At 38.0% G+C, this 24,732-nt stretch overlaps 1 protein-coding gene across 2 annotated transcripts in view; it reads left to right on the top strand.

Annotated features, from left to right (window-relative positions):
* Positions 1–362: 362 nt before the first annotated feature.
* LRMDA (leucine rich melanocyte differentiation associated) overlaps positions 363–24,732 on the top strand; it is a 687,940-nt gene continuing 663,570 nt past the window's right edge. The window contains exons 1-3 of one of the 2 annotated variants that reach the window (XR_009484104.1): positions 4,949–4,981; positions 13,402–13,419; positions 15,094–15,110. Coding sequence is in view for 1 of the 2 variants with exons in the window: in XM_059821460.1 (XP_059677443.1) it covers positions 363–392; positions 4,881–4,981 (131 nt within the window). In the remaining variant the exon portion in view is untranslated. Of the gene's footprint in view, positions 393–4,880; positions 4,982–13,401; positions 13,420–15,093; positions 15,111–24,732 lie in introns of those variants that run through there. The other variant, XM_059821460.1, reaches the window with a different exon arrangement.

Raw genomic sequence — 24,732 nt, 5'->3', positions numbered from 1 at the left:
CTGTTGCCTCCGTCAACGTCCCGCGTTGGAGCGCACCGGCCCTGCCTCAGCGCGACGGTCCTGCCGGGCAGCCCGCGGCCCGGCCTCAGGGCGACCAGCCCGGGGGGCCGAAGCGGCAGCCGGACGCGAGGGCCGCCGGGGGCAGCAGGACCCCTGCGGACCTCCCCGGGGCCGCTGCCGGTGCGCTCAGCCCGGCCGCAGGTGGCGGCAGGAGCCCCGTGCTGCCGCCGCAGCCCCCGCCCGCGGCCCGGCCGCGCTTCCGCCCGCGTCAGCTGACTGCTGCGAGGAAGCGACGGCGGCCTCAGCCCGGCCCGGCCCAGTCCCGAGCCCGCGGAAGCCCCGGCGTGGCCACCCGCGCAGCCATGGCAGGGGTCGTGGTGAGCGGAGCCCAAGTAAGTGTTCGCGGCTCGCAGGGCCCGGGCGACGGCGGCCCCACCTGCCGGGGGCAGGCCGCCCCGGCCGGCGCGTCCCCGCCCCCGGTAGCGGCTGCCCGAACTCCACGCCAGCTCCCCGCCGCTCGGCCGGGGCGCTCTTTCCGCCGGGGCCGGGGCCGGGGCCAGGGCCGGGGCCGGGGCCGGGGCCGGGGGAGGCTCCCGCGGGGGCAGGGGGCGGCGGGCTCGCGTGGGGCCGGGACGTTTTAGTTTCCAGCTGCACGTAGGCACCGCGGCACGGGACGCTGCTCAGGTATCGCCTCTCTCACACACACGCTGCTCCGAAGCTGCCGCAGGGAAAGAGCTGAGGAGCCGTCCCTGCCCCCGAAAGCGCCGAGCAGTGCGGGGGGAGGCGGTGCGGAAGAGGCGGGGCGGCCCCCGGGGGTGTGCTCAGAGTGGCACGGGTTGAGCACTGGCAGTGCTCTTTCTCAACGGATAGGTAACGGAGCACTGGGGTAGTTGGTGAGAGGGGATTATTACTTGGCCACTTTTGCTACTGCTCAAATGCAACAGGCGTGTTTCTGAGGCTTTGCTGCGGGAGCAGTGCGGCTGTAACGGATCCCTCCCGTGCAAGATCTGCCTCTGGCGGCGGAGCCCGGTGCGGGGTCCGGTGGGCCGAGGAGCGTGTCCTGCTCCAGAGCGACCGGCGGTTGCTCTTGGACCCCGCCGCTCTCAGGGTTCAGTAGGCTGCGGGAGTACACTGAAGGAGAAGGACTGAAATATGCTAAGTGTTGTTCCTGTTGAAAGTAAACACTATGCATGTTCCGTTTTGGTTAAAGAGAGAAGTTAGGAAGTAAAACAAATCCTACTGGCCTTTACCCAGTGCCTTATCTGGCTACTGAAAAAAATTCTGGCTAAAAATTGATGTCATTACTGCTGAATCTGTGACTAAAACTAGCAAAATATATTTTTTTTCCACGAAAAGAATAAATGAAGCTTGTCTTTTTTTTGAAAATAGTTTGCCATTAAGCTAGGGTGCTCCCCATCTGATTGCTTCTTTAATCTGGTCACTATTTCTGTGTGAAATTCATGTAAATGTGTGTGTGATGTGGAGGCAATTGGCTCATTTTGCAGCTGCTGCAGGCAACGGTTCCTGTGATCTCTGTGGTGCATTATGCCACTGAGTAACATGCTGCCTTCTTCACTTGAGCAGGCCTTGAGCCCCTTCAAGTAAAGCATATTCTTAATTTGGCTGTGTGCCTAACATACAGTCTTCTAACAGCACAGAGTAAAATATAATGCTTAACTGATTGGAAATATTCTCCAGATATAATTCCCTTCAATGGAAGGGAATATGCAATATCTAGAGTTCATACATGACCTATTTGGTGACATTCCTTAATAAAGATGTTATTTTATGGTTACTAAGATTACAATATCATGGTAAAATGATTGCAAAGATTAAACGATAATATCCTCTGAAACTAAAGCAGAAGAGAGGTGCAACTGCTATTGACTGGTTAACTTATGTTTTAAATATTTTGTGAAAACATTTTTTTTTTCCGGAATTACATACAGTGTGTTGAAGAGTCTGCAAGAATGTCTGAGAAGTCCATAGCCTATCTGATGCTGGGCTTTGTGGGAAACTTTCTGAACATTTCAGTGGGATATTGAGCAGGGCACCAGTAATAAGAATGATTGACTGTGACCAACCTGTATTAGATTTGAGTTGGAGAATTAGGCAATGGAAACATCTACATCCAGTTTTTAATCCCATGTGATATTCTGTGACTGGTTTAGAAAAATCTAAGAAATCTCCTGTTACTGATGTGCCTTGCACCCAAAGAGCTGAGGAGTCTTGCTCTCATCTCTCAGTGGTGACATCTCTGGATATGTACTTGAAAGCTCATACTAATTTTGAGGGTATTTGAGATGGATGCAAAAAGGAAAATACTGAATTATGTACATCTTGTTTTCTGGGTAAAAGATTTTGAACTGAAAGAATGAAAATGAAGAAATGTTATTCTGTTGTCTAGACTACTGGAGTCTTGGTTTATATCAGCATTGTTCAAGGATTAAAGAGTGGAAGAGTGGGGAAATAACTCTTAAAAACTTGTTCAAAAGGCTTATCATGTATTGTATCGCAGGCAGTCACTGCTGTTCTTACAGTAAAGAGAGTTCTTGGATATCCAAAGCAAGTTCATGTATGTGAGGTATAGACATCTGAAGTTGAATGCACTTTGTGTGTTTTGTGAAAAAATAATTCTATTTGTTTTAAATTGAAAGAGGTGCTTGTACTGTGAGTGTGCTGAAGTAGACTTTGTGGAAGTAAAATTCCTTTTACAAGGCCTCAGCATTAAAAGGTCATGACAACCATATTTCATCTGCAAATACGCCTGTGAATAATCTGTTTGTACCAGTTGTGCAGATATATTTGTATATTATAACAGTTCAAAGGCTGAAGCTTTGTAACATTTTATGTATTTTGCCTCCTGTGTGCTCCAAAACACATTTGTATGAACTTTTTTCTTCAACTTCTGTTCCTGTGGAGCTAGAACATTTACGGCCAGGTAAGTTTCTGAAGCAGTGAGAATGCAGGTCAGAGTTTCTTGCTCCTTCTCCACCACTCCTCCCTGCGTGAAAGGCAAAGTGGTGGTCTGTGCTCTTGCTATGTTTGTAGTTGCTCAAGATGGTCTTGCACTCCTAGTGTTACTAGGCATCGTATTTTAGCCATTTCTATTTCAATGTGTTACATTGAACCAAATACTTAATCCAAAGTATTCTGCTATTAATGTGGTGTCTTTCTAAGGGTTTACAAGCATTAGTTTAAAGAAATCTACCATTCAGTGAAGAATTAAGCGATTCCTGTATGCATACCTGCATATATGTTATAAAGTGTGTTGTAATTGTCTTGGATGAAAACTGGAGGAAACAAACCCCCCTATTTAATTCAATAAATTCTGCCAAATGGTTTCTGTTATGTCTAAACCATTAGATGCCAACTACTCAAAACAGTTCCTTTCCCTTTTGTCCTTATATTTGCTAAAGTCATGTGTATGTCTGGTAGAATTTATTGCATGAGCAGGTGTGGCTTAACAAGGGGAAGAAGTTGTTAAACTGAGCTTCAAGCTACCTGTTTTCTGCTCATAAAAATTATTTCACTGTTGTCAGCTTTATCTGTTGAAGTTATTGAACAAAATGAATTAAATGGGATGCAATATAGTATTATCAGATTGTAATAATTTTTAGAGTGTAAGAGGCTGGGATGACTTGCAAAAAAAAGTATGTACCATCAGTCAGTTCTGCAGAGGAGTCTTTACTTTAACAGAAAGTGAAATACTATCAAAACAAATTTTGACTGACTTTTTTGCGTATTTTGCATCTAATATCTTTTAGGCCAATGGGGTATGGTCTTGAAATTGACTTTATATTAAATATTTAGATAATAGCAATATCTTATAGATAGTGGTCTAACAGTGTTGAAATCTACTTAACTAGCACGTTGCTATCTAAGGGCAACTAAGATTTCTTTAGCACAAAATCTGAATGTCAGCGTTTATACTGATATATTGGATATTGGGAGGATGAGCCAATATAGATATATAGAATTCATGACAATAGATTTGGCAGGCTTTGTGGGGATTCTTTGAAGAAATCAAACCAAAGACTTCCAAGACAATATAACAGAGAGAATAGGAAAAGTTTAGCTGTTCTGTTGCTTGTGTTTTTTCTGGAAATCTTGTCACTCACTTCATCCTGGCTAACAAAAAAAAAATCTGACTAAACTGTATTTTTGCTATCACTAATTCTTATATTTGTTAAAGGTGGGTTAGATGGGCTGGTATGAAAAAGAGGAAAGACATTCACAAGTATTTTGCGTATAAGGAGAAGTGTGATCTGAACATAGGCACTGAAGCCAGAAATCTTTAAGACTTATACGACTGTCTGAAAAAAGCTGCATGCTTGGTTTTTCAGATCTTGGGCAGCCCTCTTGCTCTGTCCCTAGCCTAATACTGGGAGTAATAACCTCCCTAAGGAACGGTTATGAGGATGGATTGACAGTAGACTGCTTAGGTATTTCTGGGCCAAACTTTCCAAAGTGATCTTTTAGTGCGTTTCGTGCTGAGAGACAAACTAGAAGGTCATTTGAATGGCTTCTGATCTTTCAAAAAAACTTCTGGGGTGTATCAGAATGGTAATAAAAAGTAATGTTAGATCAAAGTAGTAACAGTGGATTAGAAGAAATGTGATGTATTTGATCAAATTGTTTTTACCTGAAAGGAGACCACATGTTGTACATAAGATTATAGATGTAATAAATATGATGCTGATTGTATCAATAGGAAAATGAGATTGTGATAGATTCTATAGCAGTAAAACTGATGTAGCTTAAAGTTGTAACAAATATTTACTATATTGTGTCATTGTCATTGGATCAATGAGACAGAATCTGGGCAGAAAAATAAATGATCCAGCTTTTGCTGTTTCCTTTTTGCTTCCAATTCTCAGGTGTCCTACATTAGTCAAGACTGTGAAGAAATTCCAGAATTCCTAGGAAGAAAATATGGACATGTGGCAAAAAGGCTAGATCTTAGCTTCAACTTGTTAAGGTATGTGGCAATATATAGATTTTTTGAGTGCAATATGGGACACCAACTCCAAAAATAGAATATTTAATATTTTTTTTTCAAAGTAGAAACATACGTGTATGTCAGGTACATTTAGTTGTTATCAAGTGGGTGACACTGTTTTGTCAGCAATGTTTGTCTGCTTTTCTTGCACACTTGGAACACAAATAACCAGGTGAGTCTGGAAATTTCTCGTGTTAACATAAATGATGCCCAATGCAGAGCTTATGGTTTGTTCTCTGCTCAAAACGGAAAATAAGCATTGTTACCTGAAGAAGTGAAGGATGGAATAAAAAGTGAATTGTTCTTAACCAAAATACAAGTAAGTGTGTGCTTATCTCCCTTTTTATTTGTAGACCTCTGGTTATTACCATAAATGGTTTGTAATACGTTTTCCCAGATGATGTGGTTTTGTTGTATGATTTTATTTTTGGGCAGCTGTGTAGTTAAGTGCTAAAACTAAGTGCAGTTAGAATTTATAAATAAATTCTATTTATTTTAATATATGGATTGATTTAGAGTTCTATAGTATTCCCATCAGCTATTACAGTATCCTTTTTAATTTAATCCTTGTGAGACAGCCTGGTGACATTCAGCAGCGTATCTTTCAGGCTGGCAGCTCTGTAGGTAAGTAGGGAAAAAGGAATGGAGTATAGTTTTCTGTTTAAGAAAAAGTGTAGTTTTTCAGTGGTAGGGTTGGACTCTTTTAAGTTTTCCTTTTATTTTATTGAGGGTAAGCTTAGAGTCTGCTTGTGAGGAGTAAGACACATAAAAGTAGTGTGCTGGTGCTTTGTTCTCCTAGGGGGAACAACCACTGGTTTTAACTTACTTAACACTCATAAATGTTATCCTGAGCCACTGTCAGCCCTGAAAGACTGATTCCTACATGCAAGAGGTAGCAGAGCAAAGGAGGCACTAAACAATCTGTGGATTGATATTGTCTTACACTTCTGGCTGATGACTCTGTACCTATGGAAATCTGAATCAGAAGAGGCAGTTCTGCTGGGGGAGGGAATTGAATGGGCATTTTTTTCATTTTGTCATGAAGATAATTCAAGTTTTGCATGTGTATTCAGATTTAACATGTCATCAATAAGACTGCTTCTTCTTTACACCCCTGGGGAAAAAAAAAGATTTTGTTTCTTTCAATTAATGCATGATTTGAAGAACAGTTCTTTTGAGTTCATTTTATTTCATAAAGTAAAATATTAACACTAAATCTATATGTAAAATATCACTTTAAAACTTTAAGTCATTAGTTCATGTTTTCATGGAGAGCTTAATTGGTGGTGTATTTCTCAAATCTGTGTTTTCATCCATTCTCTCCTTCCCTACTCAAAACACTATCACTTAGCCTGTTTTTCAGAAGGGATATAATTTGGTTTTACTGGGGTTTTGGGAAAGAAAAAGTCTGTTAAAATATCTTGTGGGGAAACATGAGAGAAAGTGCTAGTTTTTGGGGTAGCTGCAATCAACTTTTTATGTAGGATAGCTTGCTGTTGTAAAGTTGTAAAAATATTCTAAGGCCAGAAATCAGATCTGGGGGAAGGGGAGAGGTGTGGGAGTTTTTTGGTGTTTGTGTGGGTTTTTTCTTGTTTGTTTTTTTTCTTTTTTAGCTTAGGGAAGCTAATACTAAATGTGATGAGAGCAGTAATGTTTTCTTATTTCAGCTGTGATAGAAACTAAGAATGAGGTATTTATTTTACAGTAACTGTTCAGACTGGTCTGCACTCATATGAACACTGTGCCTGCATATTACAGAGAGAGTCAGATAAGATGTAGAATATATGTCATAGCCTTAAATGAATGTGAATATAGAAGAGATGTCTTGGGCAGCTGTTGAAGCAAGTGTAAACAGTAAGATCATTGTTCTCTTCTTTAAACAAATATTATTGCTTGAAAAATCTGACAACACTGTAGTATAGTGATGCATTTTATGGTTTTTAACAGTGAATGCTTAATTTGAAAAGTTTAGTTTAGTGTGTTGTTTTCAGTGGGGAAGAAACTCTAAACTTAATGTCTCTTTAAAAAGGAGTTTGATTTTTCTGGAAATACTTGCTATCTGATGGTATAGGCATAAGTTGAGTGAAGAAGACCAAGGGTGATCAAAATCTAGAAAAAGATAAAGAGAATATTGTGCTTTGCTGGCACAATAGTTATTTGCCGTAAAGATGTTCGTTTTCCTTATGATATATTATTAGATGAGAGTGTGTGTGTGTGTTCTTTGAAAGAAAAAAATATTTCAGTGGTCGCTAATTTTTTAGCCTGCATTTAAGCCAGAGAAATGCTGAAATATTCAACTGTTACCTGTTCTCAGTGTTAGTCAGTAAATAAGTACTTAACAACTTTTTTTCAATGTTGTTGTGCATATAGGGTTTGGTGTGTCCTGTCCTCTGTAAGTACGGCTACTGCCAAGTGTATTTTGGGAATCCTCCTGTAGCAGGCAATAAATTCTGTTACGTAAAAGTGCCAATAGAATTTCTGACTGCATAACAATTACATTAAGAATTTAAGAAATTGAGCATAGAGGGAAGATTTTTAAATTTTTTTTTATTTTGTGGGCAGCAGTATTTGCAGTCATGTTATTTGATACTGCTATCATGGGTGTAGGTGCATGAAGAGAAAGAGCGATATCTCTCTGTTGTAGTAACTTGTTCAGCTTTGTAGTCAATTGGCAGGAAACTCTTCTCGCAAGGCAGTGCTGTCAGTTCCAAACCAGAAGTTTTGTGCAGTTGTAGACTTGCAGTCTTTATTGTGTGCACACACACGCGCTTATCCACGTAAAAGACTGTTATCAGAAAGACGTATTTGTACTGCATGTACTGCAACTTTCTTATGCAACTGATGTAATGTAATAATTGATTGAACAATCACTTTAGTGAATTGTTCTGATTTTGATACCACTATAATGTAGATAACTTCCTTGCAAAAGTCAGAATAGAGCCAGGTAAGTTATTTTTGCCATTTAAAGCTTTCCACTGTAAATGTGTGTTTTCAGAGGCTCGCCCAGGTATACTGGAAAAAGGGCGGAAAGACTGGCTAGTAAAGTGGGGAATTAGTCAAATATGCTATATTTTGTGACTTATGTGAAAACAACTTTTGCCAAACTTGTCCCTCAATAACATATTTCAAGAGATGCTGTTGTGTGTTTCTGGGAAATATAGCTTATTTTGTACAAACCAAGCATTTTCTCCCCCCCTGCCCCTTTTTCTAAAAGAACTTTTAAAGTTGATACACATTTGGATAATAATTTTAAAAAAAATTAGGGATATCTTCTAATTAATTATTTTTTTGTTATGGAACTTCTGTCTTCTTTTTTTCTGCAAAGAAGAGCAATTATGCGGATTCAATGTTCTTATGTGTGGTGGTTTTGCTACTCAAATTTCTCAGATTTTTTCCTTTTGGGTGTGATGTAAATGCATAAATGTACACAGGACCAGAGAACTAAATTGGAGGAGGGGAGGGTTGTCATTAGTTCTTTTGTATTGGCAATTTAATACAGAGGAAAATGTATATTTTTCACCAATTTTTTCTGACTTCAGACTTCTTCCCCGGCTAGACTTCCTTCCTCTTTATTAAATAAAAATTATGGCCTGTGTAGATGCTTAATTGTCTTTGCCTCAGTTGTGGTAAATCCAATAACAACACTTGATTAAATAATTACAAAAAGTTGCTCCTTAAAATAATTGTTTTTCTTGTTTGCCTTTTTCCAAGAACTAGTGTCTCTCCTTGATTACCCTGAGTGATACATGGATCCAACTCTCTCTCTTCTGGCAGCCAAAGCAAAGTGACTGTTGCCAGTTGCAATGGTTACACATCCCTCCTTTTCCCTGGGAGGGAAAGGAAAGATAGAGGTGAATGGCAAAAGGGAACTTCTTATGGGGATGTTGGGGAAAAAAGAGGAGTAACAACAATTTGTTGTGTATGAGGTAAAGGGAAAAACTGGTGTGTACTTAAAAGCATGCTAGCTGCAATCAGCAAGATATGGTGCCACTGGATTGCCTCCTGTTTACACCTCTGGTGGACAGAAATCCTTCAACCCCAGACCACTATAGTCCTCTTGTGAATTATTTATTCTCATGGTATTTTCCTTACAGATTTTGTTTAAATAGTTTCTAATGTCTTTGTTTCCTTTTGGGACTAACGGGGAATTTTGAAGAAGATGGACCCAAACTCTTATCAGATGTACAGCAAAAGGACAAGAGGCAGTCATCACAGGTTGCAGCAAGGGAATTTCCAACTGTTTGTAAGGAAAGGCTTCACGATGAGAAAGGTTGATGGAAGAGGAGCCCAGAGAGGCTGTGGAATCTCCATCCTGGGTGATGTTCAAAGCGCAACTGGACAAAAGCCCCAAGCAACTTTTAGGTCACCCTGCTCTGAGCAGGGGATTGGACTAGATGACCTCCAGGCGCCCCTTCCAGCCTAAATTATACTATGATTCTGCAGCTTTATTGGTGTGGTCATCATAAAATGGCCTGAGTTGCAGCAGTTCTTTTGTTTTGATATTGGTAGTGATTTTCAGATATTTTAGAAATGAAATACTTACAACCGTGTATTTTCAATAAGGTATGTTTCAGGAGCGGAGATGTTTTGCTTTGGAAATCTGCTCCTGAGTCTCTCATGGCAACTCTATTTGATAGCCTTCCCTGATAATAGAGTACTGTAAAAGCCACTATTTTGTTTCATAATAAGTGGAAAGCATTCACTGGTTCCCATTTAATGAAAGCATAGAGCATGGGAAGGAAAGTCACTGGTGTGCCAGTGTTAGTGTTACTGGGAGGCTTTGCTGAAAAGGATTTCAAGGGGCAATGAAAAACTATTGTTGATCATTGGAAAATAAAGATTTCACTGGGAAAAAAAAAGGTAAATAATAATCACTGGTGAAGGAAAGAAAGGAATAAATAAGTAGGAAGGATGTAAGTAGGTAGGGAGTAGGAATTTGGATGAAATACAAAGATTTTTTTTTTTTAGATGCATCTTGCTGTCTTGTGGAGAGAAAAAAAACCACAAACTATTCAAAGGTTCTTTTGTTTGTCCTAGATAACTTTCTTTGTGCCAAATTTCTCCTTTCACATTAAAGGCTAAATGCACTCCAGTGCTTGAATAACAGATGTCAGTGTTTTTGTACAAATAAGTACCATGTTCTTATAAATAACGTCTACAGTTCGATTCACAGAGAGGTCCGTCTTCTAATTTTGTCCTCAGTAGTTTTAAACACGTGAGTTGTTTTCCTTTTTCTCACAGAGATTTCTTCTTGGTCTAAGCTATGAGGCAAAAGGGAGAGTGCATCTTTAATCTTGGCCAATGAGGGAGGATTAATCCAATAATTGTGCTCATGGAGATACAGATATCTCTTCTCTCTCTCTAGGGTGCAGATTATTTCTGCTAGAAGCATGAGTAATTTGCACAGTGTGTGCTTGTGCATATTTTCCACTGTCCGATTAAGAGGGTGTGTGTACGAAAACATCCCCTTGAACTTTAATCCTAGTCTGGAATGTTCCTCCATGACTTTTGTGAGGCTGAGGCTTTGTAATATCCTCTCTGTGGACTAGAGATTGTTTGTTTCTCTCTTCTGCCTACTGTTTTCTTGCCTGGGGGAATATGCAAGTGGCAGCTTGAAACTGGGCTTCAGTTTTACAGGGCATGTTCCTCTTTCTGAGTTGAGTATGTGAAAGAGAGGCTTTTTTTTTTCCTTGCCACCTTCCCAGTCTGTGCAGCAATAAGACACGCAGAACAGGAAGATGAACAACAAAAGAGAGATGGAAATAAAAGCCAGAATTCAAAACAAAGCATGACATATTTTTTAAAAGCCCTTAGGCTGATCTTTGTAGCATTTTAAAATGTTGAAGAAAATGCACTATTGTTAAAACTTTTTGATGGTTTTATTTATAAGGTAGAAAAATATTTTCACCATAATTGGGTAACTCTTAATCGTAGCAATTGCATATTTATCAGTGTGAGGGGCTGTTATTAATGTAGCTGTCATGCACAAACACATTTCTGCATTAAATCCATTTAGTATGTGCATTATTCGGTCTAGAATGTCACCAGGACATCAAAGCCCCCTTAGGCATAAGAGCACAGTGCCCTGCTGTGGCTGCAGAAAGGGCTTGATCAATAAATGTAACATGTTAATGCAGAGCAAATAGAATAAAAGATTTCTTTGACAAGACATGAAAAATCACCTTGTGGCAGCTGGCATGGTGATGCCATTTCAGCAGAGACACTAGCAAAGTTGATCTGACAAGTAAAGAGGAGAGATGATGGTTATAAGGTGCTTTTGTTTCAAACTTCTTTCTTGACCTGTCAGGTTTTGAAGGAGCCTGAATGGCCCTTTTTTGTCATGTGAAAATTGTAGTCTTAGGCAGTTATGAAGCAGTTATCTCTTCTCAAATTGTGAATGCTGCTGTTTAATTGATTCACTTAGCATTTGAAACTGTCACGCATTAATAATTGCTAAATCCTGTAGATACTGCTCCAGTGTGTCATGCTTAAATGTGTAGTTATCAGAAAATTAATATCCTTAATGAACCGATGCTTTCAAACTAGCATTGCATGAAATCTCTTTTGCCCTTTCATTTGCTGAAGGTGTATCAGCCAGTTTTCAGAGAAACCCCTCCCGACAGTTGTGTGGTTTTATTTTTTTTTTTTTTTTGATGCCCGACAAATGCCAGCTTTGCTTTGGGTACATAGTGTGCTCAATGACAATAAATACAGTAATTATGCTGGAGTTAGTAATTAACATAATTATAGTCAATTACAACAAATACAGTGCGGAGCTAAATAAATGAGGGTGAGAAATTAGCAAGCTAATTGATTTACCTTATTTGCTGCTTTTTCTTGCAACTAGCAGTTGCAGATTTTCTGCAGGAGAAAGAGTGTTGTTTACAAATAGCTGATTGTGTTTTGAAATGATTCTGTCTTATGGCTCTCACTCCTGTTTCTTTTATGCTGAGGTGAAGGGGATTGAAATATGGGGTAGTAGTTAGAAGGAGAAAGGAGCTGCTCTTCTGTCCTCACTGAACGCTTTGAAGGAAAATGTATGTACTTGCTTTAATTTTAGATGCTTCTTACAGTATTGAAGGGAGAAAAAAAAAGTCATGATTCTTTACAAACAAAACACATTGCTACAGAAATTTTGGTCATGTATCTTAATCCCCTTAGATATGGCCTGAATTATCTAAGAGACATCTATCTATCTGTTTGTTTATTGACATTAGAGAGATCTGCACAGAACTGGGTAGCTAAAGAAAGAATTCAAATCGTTCAAGTAATCCAAATGTGTTGAAAAAATATGCCCTTGTTCAGCCATCAGTTTCAATAATTTGGAAGCATTGGACCAGTAGAGATGCATAGTATCATAACATTTGTGCACATTATAATTGCCTGTTTTGTTTCAAGATGATTTATAGTATGTTGTCTGAAATACGCATATTGGAGCTATGCAGTTAATCTGTTTCACTCTCCTTGTTTCTTTGTTTTCTTTCAAGCATGACCAGAGTTTGCTATGTGAAAACAGAATTAATATGTTTAAGTATTGAAGATTTTATATTGCTTTTTTAAAAAACAGGTGTTTAGTAGTAGCTGAGATTTCTCTCTTACTCTAAGAAAACAGTGGTTTACAAATGTTTGTAAATTTTATACTTGAAATAGTTCACTGTTTCAAGGTAAATGGAATTGTATTTAGAGACTTTAAGAAAGAGATAGCGTTTTCTACAGCTAAGCAATCTGAAATGTATAAATTCTTGATAATTTTTCTCCTACTATTGCAGTAATGTATTAAGTTCAAATGAGTAGGTTTGTAGTTTGAGGTGGGTACTTAAAGTTTACCTGTAAGGGATGTCCTACAGTAAGCACAAGATGCTGTTTTTTAAGTAAAGTAGACATGTTATGAATGTCTGAAAATAAATGTACACTAACACTGCTAAGGGTGGTCATTCTTTGGAAGCAATTCAGTTGGAAACCAATTTGCTAAATGAAATATTTATATACAAGGAATCATTTAAATAATTTAAAATTTACAGATGTAGTGGTCTTTCAGATTAAGTCTTACATGTTTATTAATCACTATGGACTATATTATACATAATAATCTTTCTATTAAAATACTTAGGAAATAGTCTTATCCTACTAGATGGACTGAAGACAAGTGTGATGATGGGTTCACTTTCTACATGGGTAGTACCTAGGAAGTTGTATAAAATAAAGTTTTATAGGTGTATGTCTATTGTAAAAATGGAAGGAGAGTATTACCAGTAACAAAAAGGATTTTAGACTTAAAATATTAATTTTACTTTTGGTAGTTGATAGACTATCAAAACTAAATCTACTCCTTGCTTTCTTTTTCCCCTCCTTTTCCCTCCCACCATGCCTCCCCCTTTTGAAAAATGGCATTTCTACAGGAACCAGATGTGATCTGGGTAATGTATAAGGAAAACTTTTTTCCCCTTTGAGAACTTTGAATAATATTAAAAAATACTATTAAGATATACCTTGTCTCACATACAATAACCATGCCTGTGTTCTGTTGTCAACCTTAAATGTGACTATAGAATATTTGCCTTTACAAAGTATTATCTGTGTGTGTTTTTATAACTTGTATATTTTCCTGCTGTGTCTTATTTGCAGTTATTGGTTTATTGTTGATATGAAGGGGACCAATGAATAACTAATTTTAAAAATATCAAATTAATGGCTTATGGTATGTATCTAAATATCTCACTGATTTCAGCATGCTGTGCTAAGGATGTAAGTTGCTTTTTGATGGATAAGTTATTTTTCCAAACTCAGTAATATGTGAGGACAAACTTGGAGTATAAATTGTTATATTTCAATCTTGTACTGGTGGCTGTTAGCTTCTTTAGTCCCAATTGCCTCTCTTTTTGTCCATTGATCCTTGCTTGACTTTTTATGGCCACATAGTCACTAACGGACTGTGAAAACACTGTAGTATATATACCTCTGACCCCCAGTGCTGGCCATTATCCATTGATTTACTGTATCTGACAGATCAGAACATAAGATTGTTTTCTGTTCTGCTTTTCTCAAGAAGGCTTAACACTGTGGAAGGAGTTGTCTTGAGAGTGTATCACGTGGCAGAATTGTGTAAAAGCTTGTTACCTGTACCTTTGGCAGGGGGGTCAGTGTGTGTTCATATTGTGTAGTGGAGAATTCTTGGGAGGATTACTAGAGCTGTTAAATCTGGTAAAAAAGTTAAACACACTGTACAATTTGACATTAAGTAAAATAAGGTTGTGAGCTTGAACTGTTACATCCTTAAATATAGCTAGTGAATATTGCTGTGATGGATGGTAAAAGTTTGGTTTTTTGGTGACATCCATCTCTAAGGGGCTGTTGCAATCATGAGTAAAGATGAAATCTGTACTCCTGAACAAAGGTGGGTAACAAACTCCTTGGACTTGAACAGAGATCGGATGTCATATTAAGCATCCATTGACTCAAGGCTGTTGATAAGACCTTTTGACTGAGGCGGAGCATTTCCCAGTGAACTGATGGTTGCATCACATCGTTTTCTTTGTGTTTGAATGAGCAGGGAGTGAACTGCTTTCTCTTGATCTCGTTTCCTGGGTGAGATAGAAGTTGGTTTTTGGAGTGATGCTGGAGGCTAAACCCACACAATCTGCACTTGTTTTCTGGGTACCTGGAGGGCTTAATTCACTGGCACAGTCAATCCAGCTCCTCTTGTGAGAATTGTAATCAGTCTTAAACAAAAATTAGTTTTTGTTTTGAATTCCATTCTCAATGACAGGAATCTGTGTCAGATTGAGAGAAAATCAGTTAGTTAATAAATGGAAGACTACTGCAATCTATGGAACGTATTGGCATTTGGAGGAGAAATAGTTTGATGCACTTGTTTTAGCTTTCAAAGAATGTCAATAGATTGCAAATAATGTCTTGGTGACTTCTGCGTAGTCTGTGGTTATCTGGATTTCAAGACTGAGAACTACTTTTTTTTTTTTAAAGAGTATTGGGGGTTAAAGAAAAGGGCATGATAAAGAGCATGTTGTAAGTGTAGTAATCAGATGGACCATTCCTGCTTTCTGACTTCCTTAATCTCTCTTACTCTGAAACAGTATTTCCTCATCACTGCTGTTGTGAAACAAGAGCAAAGGACTGCAGAAGTAACTGTTGTCTGAGGACAAGGAGCTTGACTGAAGGGAAGAACCTGCATTAACCCTGGAGCTATTGTCTCTGTCTTTTCCTCTCTGTTTTGTGGAAAGGTATCTTCTCTCTTTAATGCAATACACAAGATCCCCAGCATCTACTTGCAGATGTAAAGAACTTGACTAGTTTTGCTTACCAATCACTGAGTAAGAAGTGTCTCTCTCCTCCAGTATTCAACAAACCTGCTGAGTGGTCACGGTACAAATAGTTAGTTGGCATTTGGCAGGTAAAATCCTTACAAAGCTTCTGTTTATGCATTGCTTGTTTGTTATATGTTGTCTTGTGAGGTTTGTGCCATTTTTGAGATCTTTCATTTTACATAAATCTCCTTTACATAAATTATCTTGGAGATGATTTTTCAGTTTAAAAAGACAATCCCCAAACCCTTAGCTCATGCAAGTGTGAAGAATGAGTATCATAGAAGTGCACAAGGGCCATGCATTTTTCTCAGGCTCAGGAGCCAGCATGTCAAACCAGACATGCTATACAATAATTATACTGTCTTTAAGGTGATAGTTAATGCAGTGTTATAGCTCAGTTGCAGGCTTTACCCATGAACTGATGCTGGCAATCATGTGAAGTTTTATGATTTTTATTTCAGTTTTTGTTTTGTTTCTTTTCGACCATGCTTGCCTAAGTGAGTTGCTCACTGGTCAAGTTTGAAGATAATTTCCTTTTGTTATAATTTCTTCTCCATTTTTAACTTAATTTGCCCACTGAGTTCATAAGTGGTAGCAGTGAATGTGCTTTGTATAATACAGCCATAAGAGTTTGTTCATTTTTAAAACCATCTCATTACTCATCTTTGTAGGAACCCTTGCTATGGCAAAAGACTATAGAAATCACTTTTAAAAGAACAGAAATAAGAGATGCAAAATATCTAATGTTAGGGGATAGTTTGTAATCCGTCCAAAACTCAGGGAAGTTGATAAGCTCTTACAAATTGGACCAAACTTGAATAGCTTCTCTTCAAGTGCTTAAGTCTGTAATATTTTTCCTGTGCAGTTGGTATATGAGCTGTACCGGTAGATAGTAGTACTTGAATGAACAGCTCCAGTTCATTTTTTCATAGAAAGCATAGTGTGTATGGGATGCTGTTGTCAGAAGTAGTTTACTGGCATTTGATACACATATGCACACACAGAGACACACACACAAACCAACATCTTTATATATAAACATCTTTATAATATATGTATAATGCCTTTATATATATTATATGTATAATATATAAATTATATTTTTAATATATAAAAATTTGGGGGTGATACTCTAGTATTTGGTCTACTTTGATTCAGCATTTGCAATAGGGCTTTGTCAGCGGTAACCTTCTCGTACTCAACCTAGAAAGGAAGAACATATTGGTTACAGGTTACTAACAAAAAAAGATACATGTCAGAGATGGGTTATTGGGAGAGAGAACTGACCTTGAGGGAATTGGACCAAAATGGGAGCAGTCTTAGGGTGAAAAAGTACTTAAGTAACAAGAAATTACAAATGTCTGTCTCCCTTTTGATTGTTTTATCTGAACGTATGTACATTATTGCAGGTTTTTGTTATTTTTAAACTCTCTGCTCCCTTCTTCACTCCCTTCTCCATAAGCTCTCAGAATTACTCAGTATTGGTCTTGGCATCAGCTCTTATTGAGGCTGATAGGACGAAAGTTACATCAGCATGGTGTTAGTCCAGTGGTGACTGATGCATATTTCAGATTATGAGCTGCTTGGCATAGATACCAGTTCACTGTGTTTGGGCTTGGTGAAAGTCAGGCTCTTGCTCTGTGGATATTGTTGCACCAAAGACTACGGTGACAATGTTTGGCTTATTACTTATCAACTCCAAACTTAATTTTTTATTTTTGTAAAACTAACAAAGGAATCTTAAAAAGTTGTGGGGGATTTTGGGTGTGTGTGGGTTGGTTGGGTGTGGGGTTTTTTTTTTTTTTGTTATAGTATGAAGCCTATGTGCTTAGTTCCCTCAGCTGGTTCATTTTTATATCGTGTATTGGACTGATGCAACCATTTTGAGTACAAATGCTCTGTCCTTAATTTTTGAATTTGCATTAAGCACCATTTTTTCAATGCCTGCTTTGCTGAATGTTAAAAGATGGGGAATATACATAGTCAAAATGTACTTAGTGATACTGAAAATGTGGCTCATATTTTATGAGCCAGCTCTGCATTTCCCATTTGGCAGGTGGGCCAACTGGTGCTGTTTGTTCCTTGTGAATATGCCCAATGGAAAGACATCATAATGCTCAATGTTGGTAAATTACATTTAGAAATGTGAGCTGCCTTTCCCTTAGAACGTTAATCTGTGATGAGACATGGAACTCAGTTTATGAATTTAACAGAAAAGCTACCTATTACCTACACTTAATAGTTTTTTTAAATCATAATTTCCAACCATTACTTTGAAGATCAAAGTTAGCATATGTATTCTTTGTAAGAGGCATGTACTTTTGATGACTTAAATGACTTCTTTAGTAATTAGTTTAGATATTTATTCATCGTGAGCATTTTTTTTCCTTTTTTTTTTTTTTTCCTTTTTGTGATTTCAAGACCAGTATATTTTAATTTTAAATCTTTAGGTGTTTGGGAGCATCCAGTTACCTACTTAGAGCAACAGAGCAGCTTTTTATGATGATGATATGGCTAGTGAAGTTTTATTTTGATGACAGTGGTTTGAGGTTTTTATTCATCTATTTTTGGCCTCATTCTCTTTTACCAAATGCTAAAAATGCATTTCGTCTCTTGAGCATAAAACCTCTTAAAGCACAAGGGAATGCAGCAGAATTGTCCTTGAACCATTTTAGATGTGAAGGGTCCAAGGCTTGCTGCAGTGCCATGACTCTGCAAGACCACGTGGCCACAAAAGCACTGGAAGAGGATGCTGTGTTTTAGGCTCCTAGGACTTTCAAGACCTTTCAGCTGGAGAGAAAAGATGAAAACTTGACGTAGTAACATAAGTGATAAAGTGTACTGATTATTTTAAAGCACTTAAAGGCTGAGGGAAAGGTGTTCTAGATGTGCCAAGGATTAACAGTATATTGAATATACAGAAAACTCTGCTTCCAACATAGTTACGTTAAGATAATTTGACAGTCCAGTGTGTGGATGTTAAAATTACAGCTGCTCAAGGATCTGAACACTTTCTTTTTCTACCTATTATCTTGCACTTAATACACTCTCTATCTTGGACAGTGAAGTACTCTGGAATAGCACAGAAACAGTCATGTGTGAAGGTGATTATGTTGGAATGGCTTTGGGGAAAAAATTGTCAAATACTATGTTTTCTAAGAAATGGAAACTAGCCAACTAAGTGAGAGGCTGTGTATGTGTCCCCTCACTCTGTGCCACCTTTTCTTCCTCCCCACTGCCTCCAGCTCCTTAAATCAGTGGAAAGCTGCTGAAGGTGCTGCTGAGAGATTTAGGTGCAGGTGCAGCATGAGGTTCTTGCTTTCTTGCAAATGCTCTCTCTTTTGTTTGCTCTGTTGCTTGTAATCAGGAGCCAGGCATTAGCTAGCTCAGCTGTTCCTGTACAGTATTGGTTCCAGTTCTACCAGGTGCACAATTAGTAAATAGCCTTCCAGGCTAAGTGGGGAATGTCAGAGGGTAGTTCAATTTCTTTCAGTGTTAATTCTTTGGCTTCCTTTAAATAAGTCATATCAACAAATGGTCTCTTACTACCACTAATAATAGGGCTTTTGAAATGTGGACATATCTCTACTGAGAATCTATCTCAACCCATTTAATGCGGGCCACTACTTTGCTGCCGAACTACAGACTCTGGTCACTGCAACCACAGGTGGTTTGAAACAAGAGCTTCACCTGCATTTAAATGACTGAGCAACAGAAAAGAAGTTTTTAAAGTTAAAGAGACTAATGCGTTACCGTAGATTTTGTTTTGACCATCATTTGTCTCACTTTCTACTAATTGGTAAATGGAGGAAGAGAGGAGGACATATGTCTGTATTGAGCTAAACATGAATGGGCAAGTGTTTCTTTGTGCGTTTTAGCACAGCAGATGAAAATCTTGATTGGTGTAGCCCTAGTATTTTAAATCAAAGTAAAAGGGTGAAGTCAGCTTTAAGGTACTGTCTTGCATGGGGTTTTTTTCATTATCTTTCTGTGTGGGGACAGAAGTGCACTGGAAGCAATTAAGACTAATGTGGGCGGAAAAAGTAGCGGTAGAAACCCTTCAAGATAGTTGGTAGTTATAAAGTTGATAGTTGTATTTACAGCATAACCTATTCCTATCATATAACCTGGAATGAATAAGTAACTCCTATATTGTAGCAGATATGTCTTAGCAGTAGGCAGAATAGTGTCAGAATTGGTCAGTAAGCTTCATTGTATACACAGAAGCATCAGATGTTTCAGGTTCTGTACCTTTTGTTTAATGCACTATGAGGTCATAATCTAAATCGGATTTCCTGAATGATTCTTGAGTGTAAATTTCCATACAGCTCTCATTCTTGGGGGCGGGGAGGGGAAGGAAAAAGGCTCCTGCACCCTAGTGAGTGGTGTGAAACCCTATTCACACTCTTTTTTCCTAGTAAAAAAGCACAAGAAAGTCTACAAAAAGGATATATAGGTACAGACTTATGTTAACGGTTCATCTGTAAGTTCCTAAAATCAAATAATATCTGGACTTCCCCTCTGTGTCAAGAAAATTTGCTTACTTTAATTATACTGCTGCTTTTCAAACTTTTTCCCACTTGCAGAAAATAATAGGTATTTCCTTTCACAAGATTTTTTGTGCTGAACACAAGTGAGATCCTTGATGATTGAATCTATCCAGTTGAATAAAAATAACCTTACTCATATTATAGAGTGCATTCACATTTGTGCGTGCATGTAGAAAGCTAGGTGTCACTCATTTCCATCCTGTGCAGGTCTGTTTTCCTGCAATGTTTATAAATCTGTTCCTTGTCGTTTTGCTACAGAGCACTTTATTTATTTATTTATTTTAAGACCTTCCTGTCTCTTCAAGTGATCATTGAACAGAGAAAGTTTGCTGTTAAAATTCCCTCACTGATGATTCCAGCTAAACCAACCCCAACTAGTATATTAACCCCCCCCCCCCCCCCCCCCCCCCCGGCTTTTTCCTCATCGGTGTCTAGCTAGCAGAGCGCGTGAGAGTAGAGCTTTGACCCCAGAGAGCTTTGCATGATAGACTCTTCTCAGATTCTTGTGTAAATCACACTAAGGCTCCGTGTGTAAACTTGACAGTACCTCTCTGCACTTGACGTTGTAACTTCAAGCTTTTATGTTATTTAAATACACTAAAATGTACCCTGTATAAAACTGCAGGTGCTGCTACGCTTCTATTAGAGCACGGTAACACTTGCCTTAGAAAAAACTCTGAGGCTGGTGAAAGAGTTAAGCAAAGCAGCCAGAAGCCATTTTCAGCTTTTACTTTGCAGATACAACCTTTTAAGCATACCTACATTTACCTGCAATGGCAATCGTTTTGCATTTTAATGACAAATCAAGTACGCTAACTTGCATTTGAAACGAAAGTGCCTTAAATGTCTCTGGCTGTCAGAATGAGATGTTAGCAGCTTGATGAAAAGAGAACAAAGAAGACAAAGTATGAAGCCTAGATACAGAGCAAAATGAAATAAAACCTTGTATGGCCTGTCAGGGGTGTCAGTTGATATTCCTATCTAAAGCACATTATAGTATTACTTTGCAGCTCATAGCTTACTCATCTGTCTTTTTTAATTCATCACATTCTAGCCCACATCTTTTAAGTCCCATGTGTCAACAATGGAAGAAATCTGTTAATTGACAAATGAGTGTCACAAATGTGAATTGGTGCCTTTACATCAGAGGCAGGTAGTCTCTGTTGTTTTTTGTCGGCTCTATTATTGGCATAAGCCAGTGTAAGACATCTGTCTTTGCCAGAATGAGAGATGACAGCCAAAGAAGGGCTGTCATTGTTTTAGTGCATGTTCATTCTGCCGAGATACTGTATAAAGATAAAATGTCAGTTAAAAGAATATGAAAAACTATCGGGAGGAAGTCCTTAAATTACTTGGGAAGGGGATCCGGGAATTGGTGCCAGAATTGAAATCCGAATGTTCCAGTTTGCATCTATCACATCAATTTAAAAATAATACTTTCTGAGTAAGTGGGTCACTTTATAAGGCAGTTAGGAAAACGTTATGTTGTGTTGGCATAATTAGCTCATAAGATGGAAGGGAAAACATACCTCCACAGGATATGAGTTTATTTATTACAAGTTCATTTTTCAGACATGTATAGAATTGTCTCAATAAAAATATGCTGCGTAGCATCTCTGGCGTTGATTTGCATCTGTTTTGAAATATTGAAATTGCTCCTTTCCAATTTCTTTTTCTGTTATAGTTCTATTTTAGATTGATGAATAACATAATGAAATAAAAAGCATAGCCAGCTGTGAGTTGATGAGACAATTAATAGGAAGAAAATTATTAACATAGTTCTGGGGTGTCTAGAGGGTGTACAGTATACAAAAGTTACTCCCAAATCACTAAATCCCTTTATTGCAATAAATGACTTTTTAATAACGGATTGTGAAAAAGAGAGGAGGAAAATGTTTTAATGGAGGAGGTGGAAAAGGGGAATAGAATAAAGATGTCATAAAAGGCTGCCATTTTGATTTTACTTTGGATCAAAAGTCATAAGAAAGATAGATCAGCACATTAATCTTCAGCAACTTTAACAACAATATGCTATAGGTGCTACAGGACACTCCCCGTGTGCCTTCCTCCTTCCAGAATAATCTGTGACTTGGGTTCTAAATGACCTTGTCTGAACTTCAGGGTTTTTGAGGACTGTGTTAACAGAATCTGGTGAAGGACTAACTCTTCATCTGCAGTGAGACTGGCTGTGTTGAAGTTTCAAGATGGATGTTTCTAAACAACAATTTATTAAAAGTCTTAATTTTAAAATTACTTGGTTTTGCATTTTAAATAGAGCTGTCGATATAGTAGATTTTAGAAGTTCTTGATTTTGATACTACTTAATACAGGTAGAATTGTCATTCATAACTTTGTAGGATTTGTCTGTGTTAGGTGTTTGTTTCTTTTTTTTTTTTTTAAACTTGCTTCCAGAAACTAGTTGAGCAGCAGAAAAAATGTTAAACTGATGTTTCTCCCTCCCCTCCCCACCACTGATTGTGGGGCTCTCAAATTTTGTTTGTCTTTTGATAACTATGTTTATCTCCAAGGTGCCTCCTGGCTGTTTTACTGCAGTCCATAGTTAATGTTGATTGCAGTTTTAGTTTTAGTTCTTGAGACAAGTAACAAAGTTTAATACTTCTACTAGGTGCTAGTAATTTTATGGGTCTTTTGTGTCTTAGGGTCTAAAAACCTAAGAATGAGTAGCATACAGCTTCCTTTTATTTTAACTCTTTGGATAGAAATATTGTGGCTTTGTAAATAGAACTTCCTTTAAAAAAGTATACTAAGAGAGAAGGTGATTTGTCTCATTAAAGCCTATTTTTTTTTTTTTAAGGAAAAAAAGCTGGTCTTTTCAAAATTCTTTGGAATTCATTTTGCTAGACATAATTTTAAAAGATTGTAATCCATGAAATTTGAGAAGTATTTGCTGCTTGTATACAAAGTTTTGTGCACCTAAATTGAACAACTGTAATTTTATTAGTGGAAACCTTGTTCTTCCATTCCCAGCCTTCACTGGTTCTAACCAGATGTTTAAATTTCCAGTCAAAAGCCATATTCTTGGTGGCGTTACGCAAAGTGCCAGGCATACCTTTTCAGACACAGTTTTCGGTAGCGTGGTCTCAAGTTCAGGTTCCTTTGAGGAGTGGAAAGACAACACTGTCTCCATTTACAGATGACAGAACTGAGATGTGAGGAGGCCTTGTTGGTAAACTATAGATGCCAAGTATAATTCTGAGCCCTTTGTACCAACTTGCATAAACTGTTTCTGCGTGTTGTCAGGAGTGATGGTTGACACCTGTCCACCTGCCAGATCTGTAGTGCTCCTAGAGGTAGTTTATTCTGAGGCAGCTACTTAGCTGCACTTTATATTATGTGATAGCGGGTCTATCAGCAAGGTGATGATACAGCTGAGACTAAAAAGAAAGTAAAAAATTGAATGCATTGTAGACATGGAGTAACAACAAAAAAGATGTGGACTGAGACTGTATCTTCTATTGTTGGTGGGCTTTCTTCCTTTCCTGGCTAAAAATTAAGAGACTATCAGTAAGGATAAGTAGGAAGAACAGAGCTCATCTCTCTAAAAGAAGTGAACGAACTTCATTGTGAAAATTCATGAGTGGGAAATACAATTGGAACTAGTTAGGATACCATCCAGTTCCATACTCAGTGCTTATTGCAAGATGCCAGGTAGAGCCTACAGAAAAAATTCAGCTTGCAGAATTCAGCTATGGGAGCGTGTGTTTATATGACAGTATTGTCACTGTTACATTAACTCTAGAAAGGGAAGGTACTGGAATTTAAATACAGAAATGTTGTATGTGTGTGCGCCATACCCTCTTGGCGATTCCCTCCTCCTAACTGCCAGCTGTCATACAGAATCTGAAACAGACAAAAATTTATTGGGTAGTATTTAGAAACATGTCAGTGGTAACGACTGGATCTCTGATTTCAATTACCACCTACTAAATTTAGGCTAATGTAATGCATTTGTAGACCTGTTGAATGCACTTGACATCATGTCTAAAATATTTGAAACTGCACTGTTTTTTAATATCATATGTTGACCACTTTCTTTTTCCTATACACATCTGGTGCATGGCAGCAGGCATCCCATGTGACCTATAAAAACTTCAGTTGTGTTGGTTTGAGAGTTTCCTTTTTTCTTCAGATAATATTTCAGCTGAGGAGAAGAAAGTAGTCTGAGACTCCAATACAATAATTGGCTTAATGAAACACTACTCTAAGTTCTGTAATTCACCATTTGCAATCAGTGTGTAAACAGCATTTTAAGCTTTATTCCTATTGTTTAGCTTTACCTTTTAATTGAAAATCCTTGGGATTTCGGCGCCTTGGTCACTTGGGTGCTCTTAAAACTATTTTAATAACAAATTACCTATAGTCATTATTTATCTGTAGAATGACTGGGTGAGATTTAAGGTGGAATGTGATTTTTACATCATTTCTATTGTTAAATTAGCAAAGATTAATGTTTAAATTCAAATTACTTTGAGGTCTGCTTTACTTACTCCGTGAACATTTTATGTGCTATTATTTTAGGATTATTGAGGGGTATCTTTTTTAAAAAATGTTTCCTTTTCCAAGTATCGGAATACTTTGTTGGAGTGTTGCAAAATAGTTTTCTATCTTCCAATCTTATATTCCTTTCCTACCTATAATTCTCATACATATTAATTAAATTTATATGCTGATGTTTGCAACTGAGTTTGCCTTCTAACTATTGGAATAGTAACTGTTGAAGGCATTTGTTTGCTAGTACTCAAGAGTACTAATCATCACAGCTTTTAGTTTGTCTTTCACCATTTTTGGGAAAATATTATGAGCTTTTAAATTTACAACCACATCTGCTTGCAAGTAA

Source organism: Gavia stellata, chromosome 9 (genome assembly GCF_030936135.1).
Source record: "Gavia stellata isolate bGavSte3 chromosome 9, bGavSte3.hap2, whole genome shotgun sequence".
Classification (NCBI taxonomy): domain Eukaryota; kingdom Metazoa; phylum Chordata; class Aves; order Gaviiformes; family Gaviidae; genus Gavia; species Gavia stellata.
The sequence above is the reverse complement of the archived record's forward strand: the minus strand, read 5'-3'. Positions and strand labels throughout refer to the sequence as shown.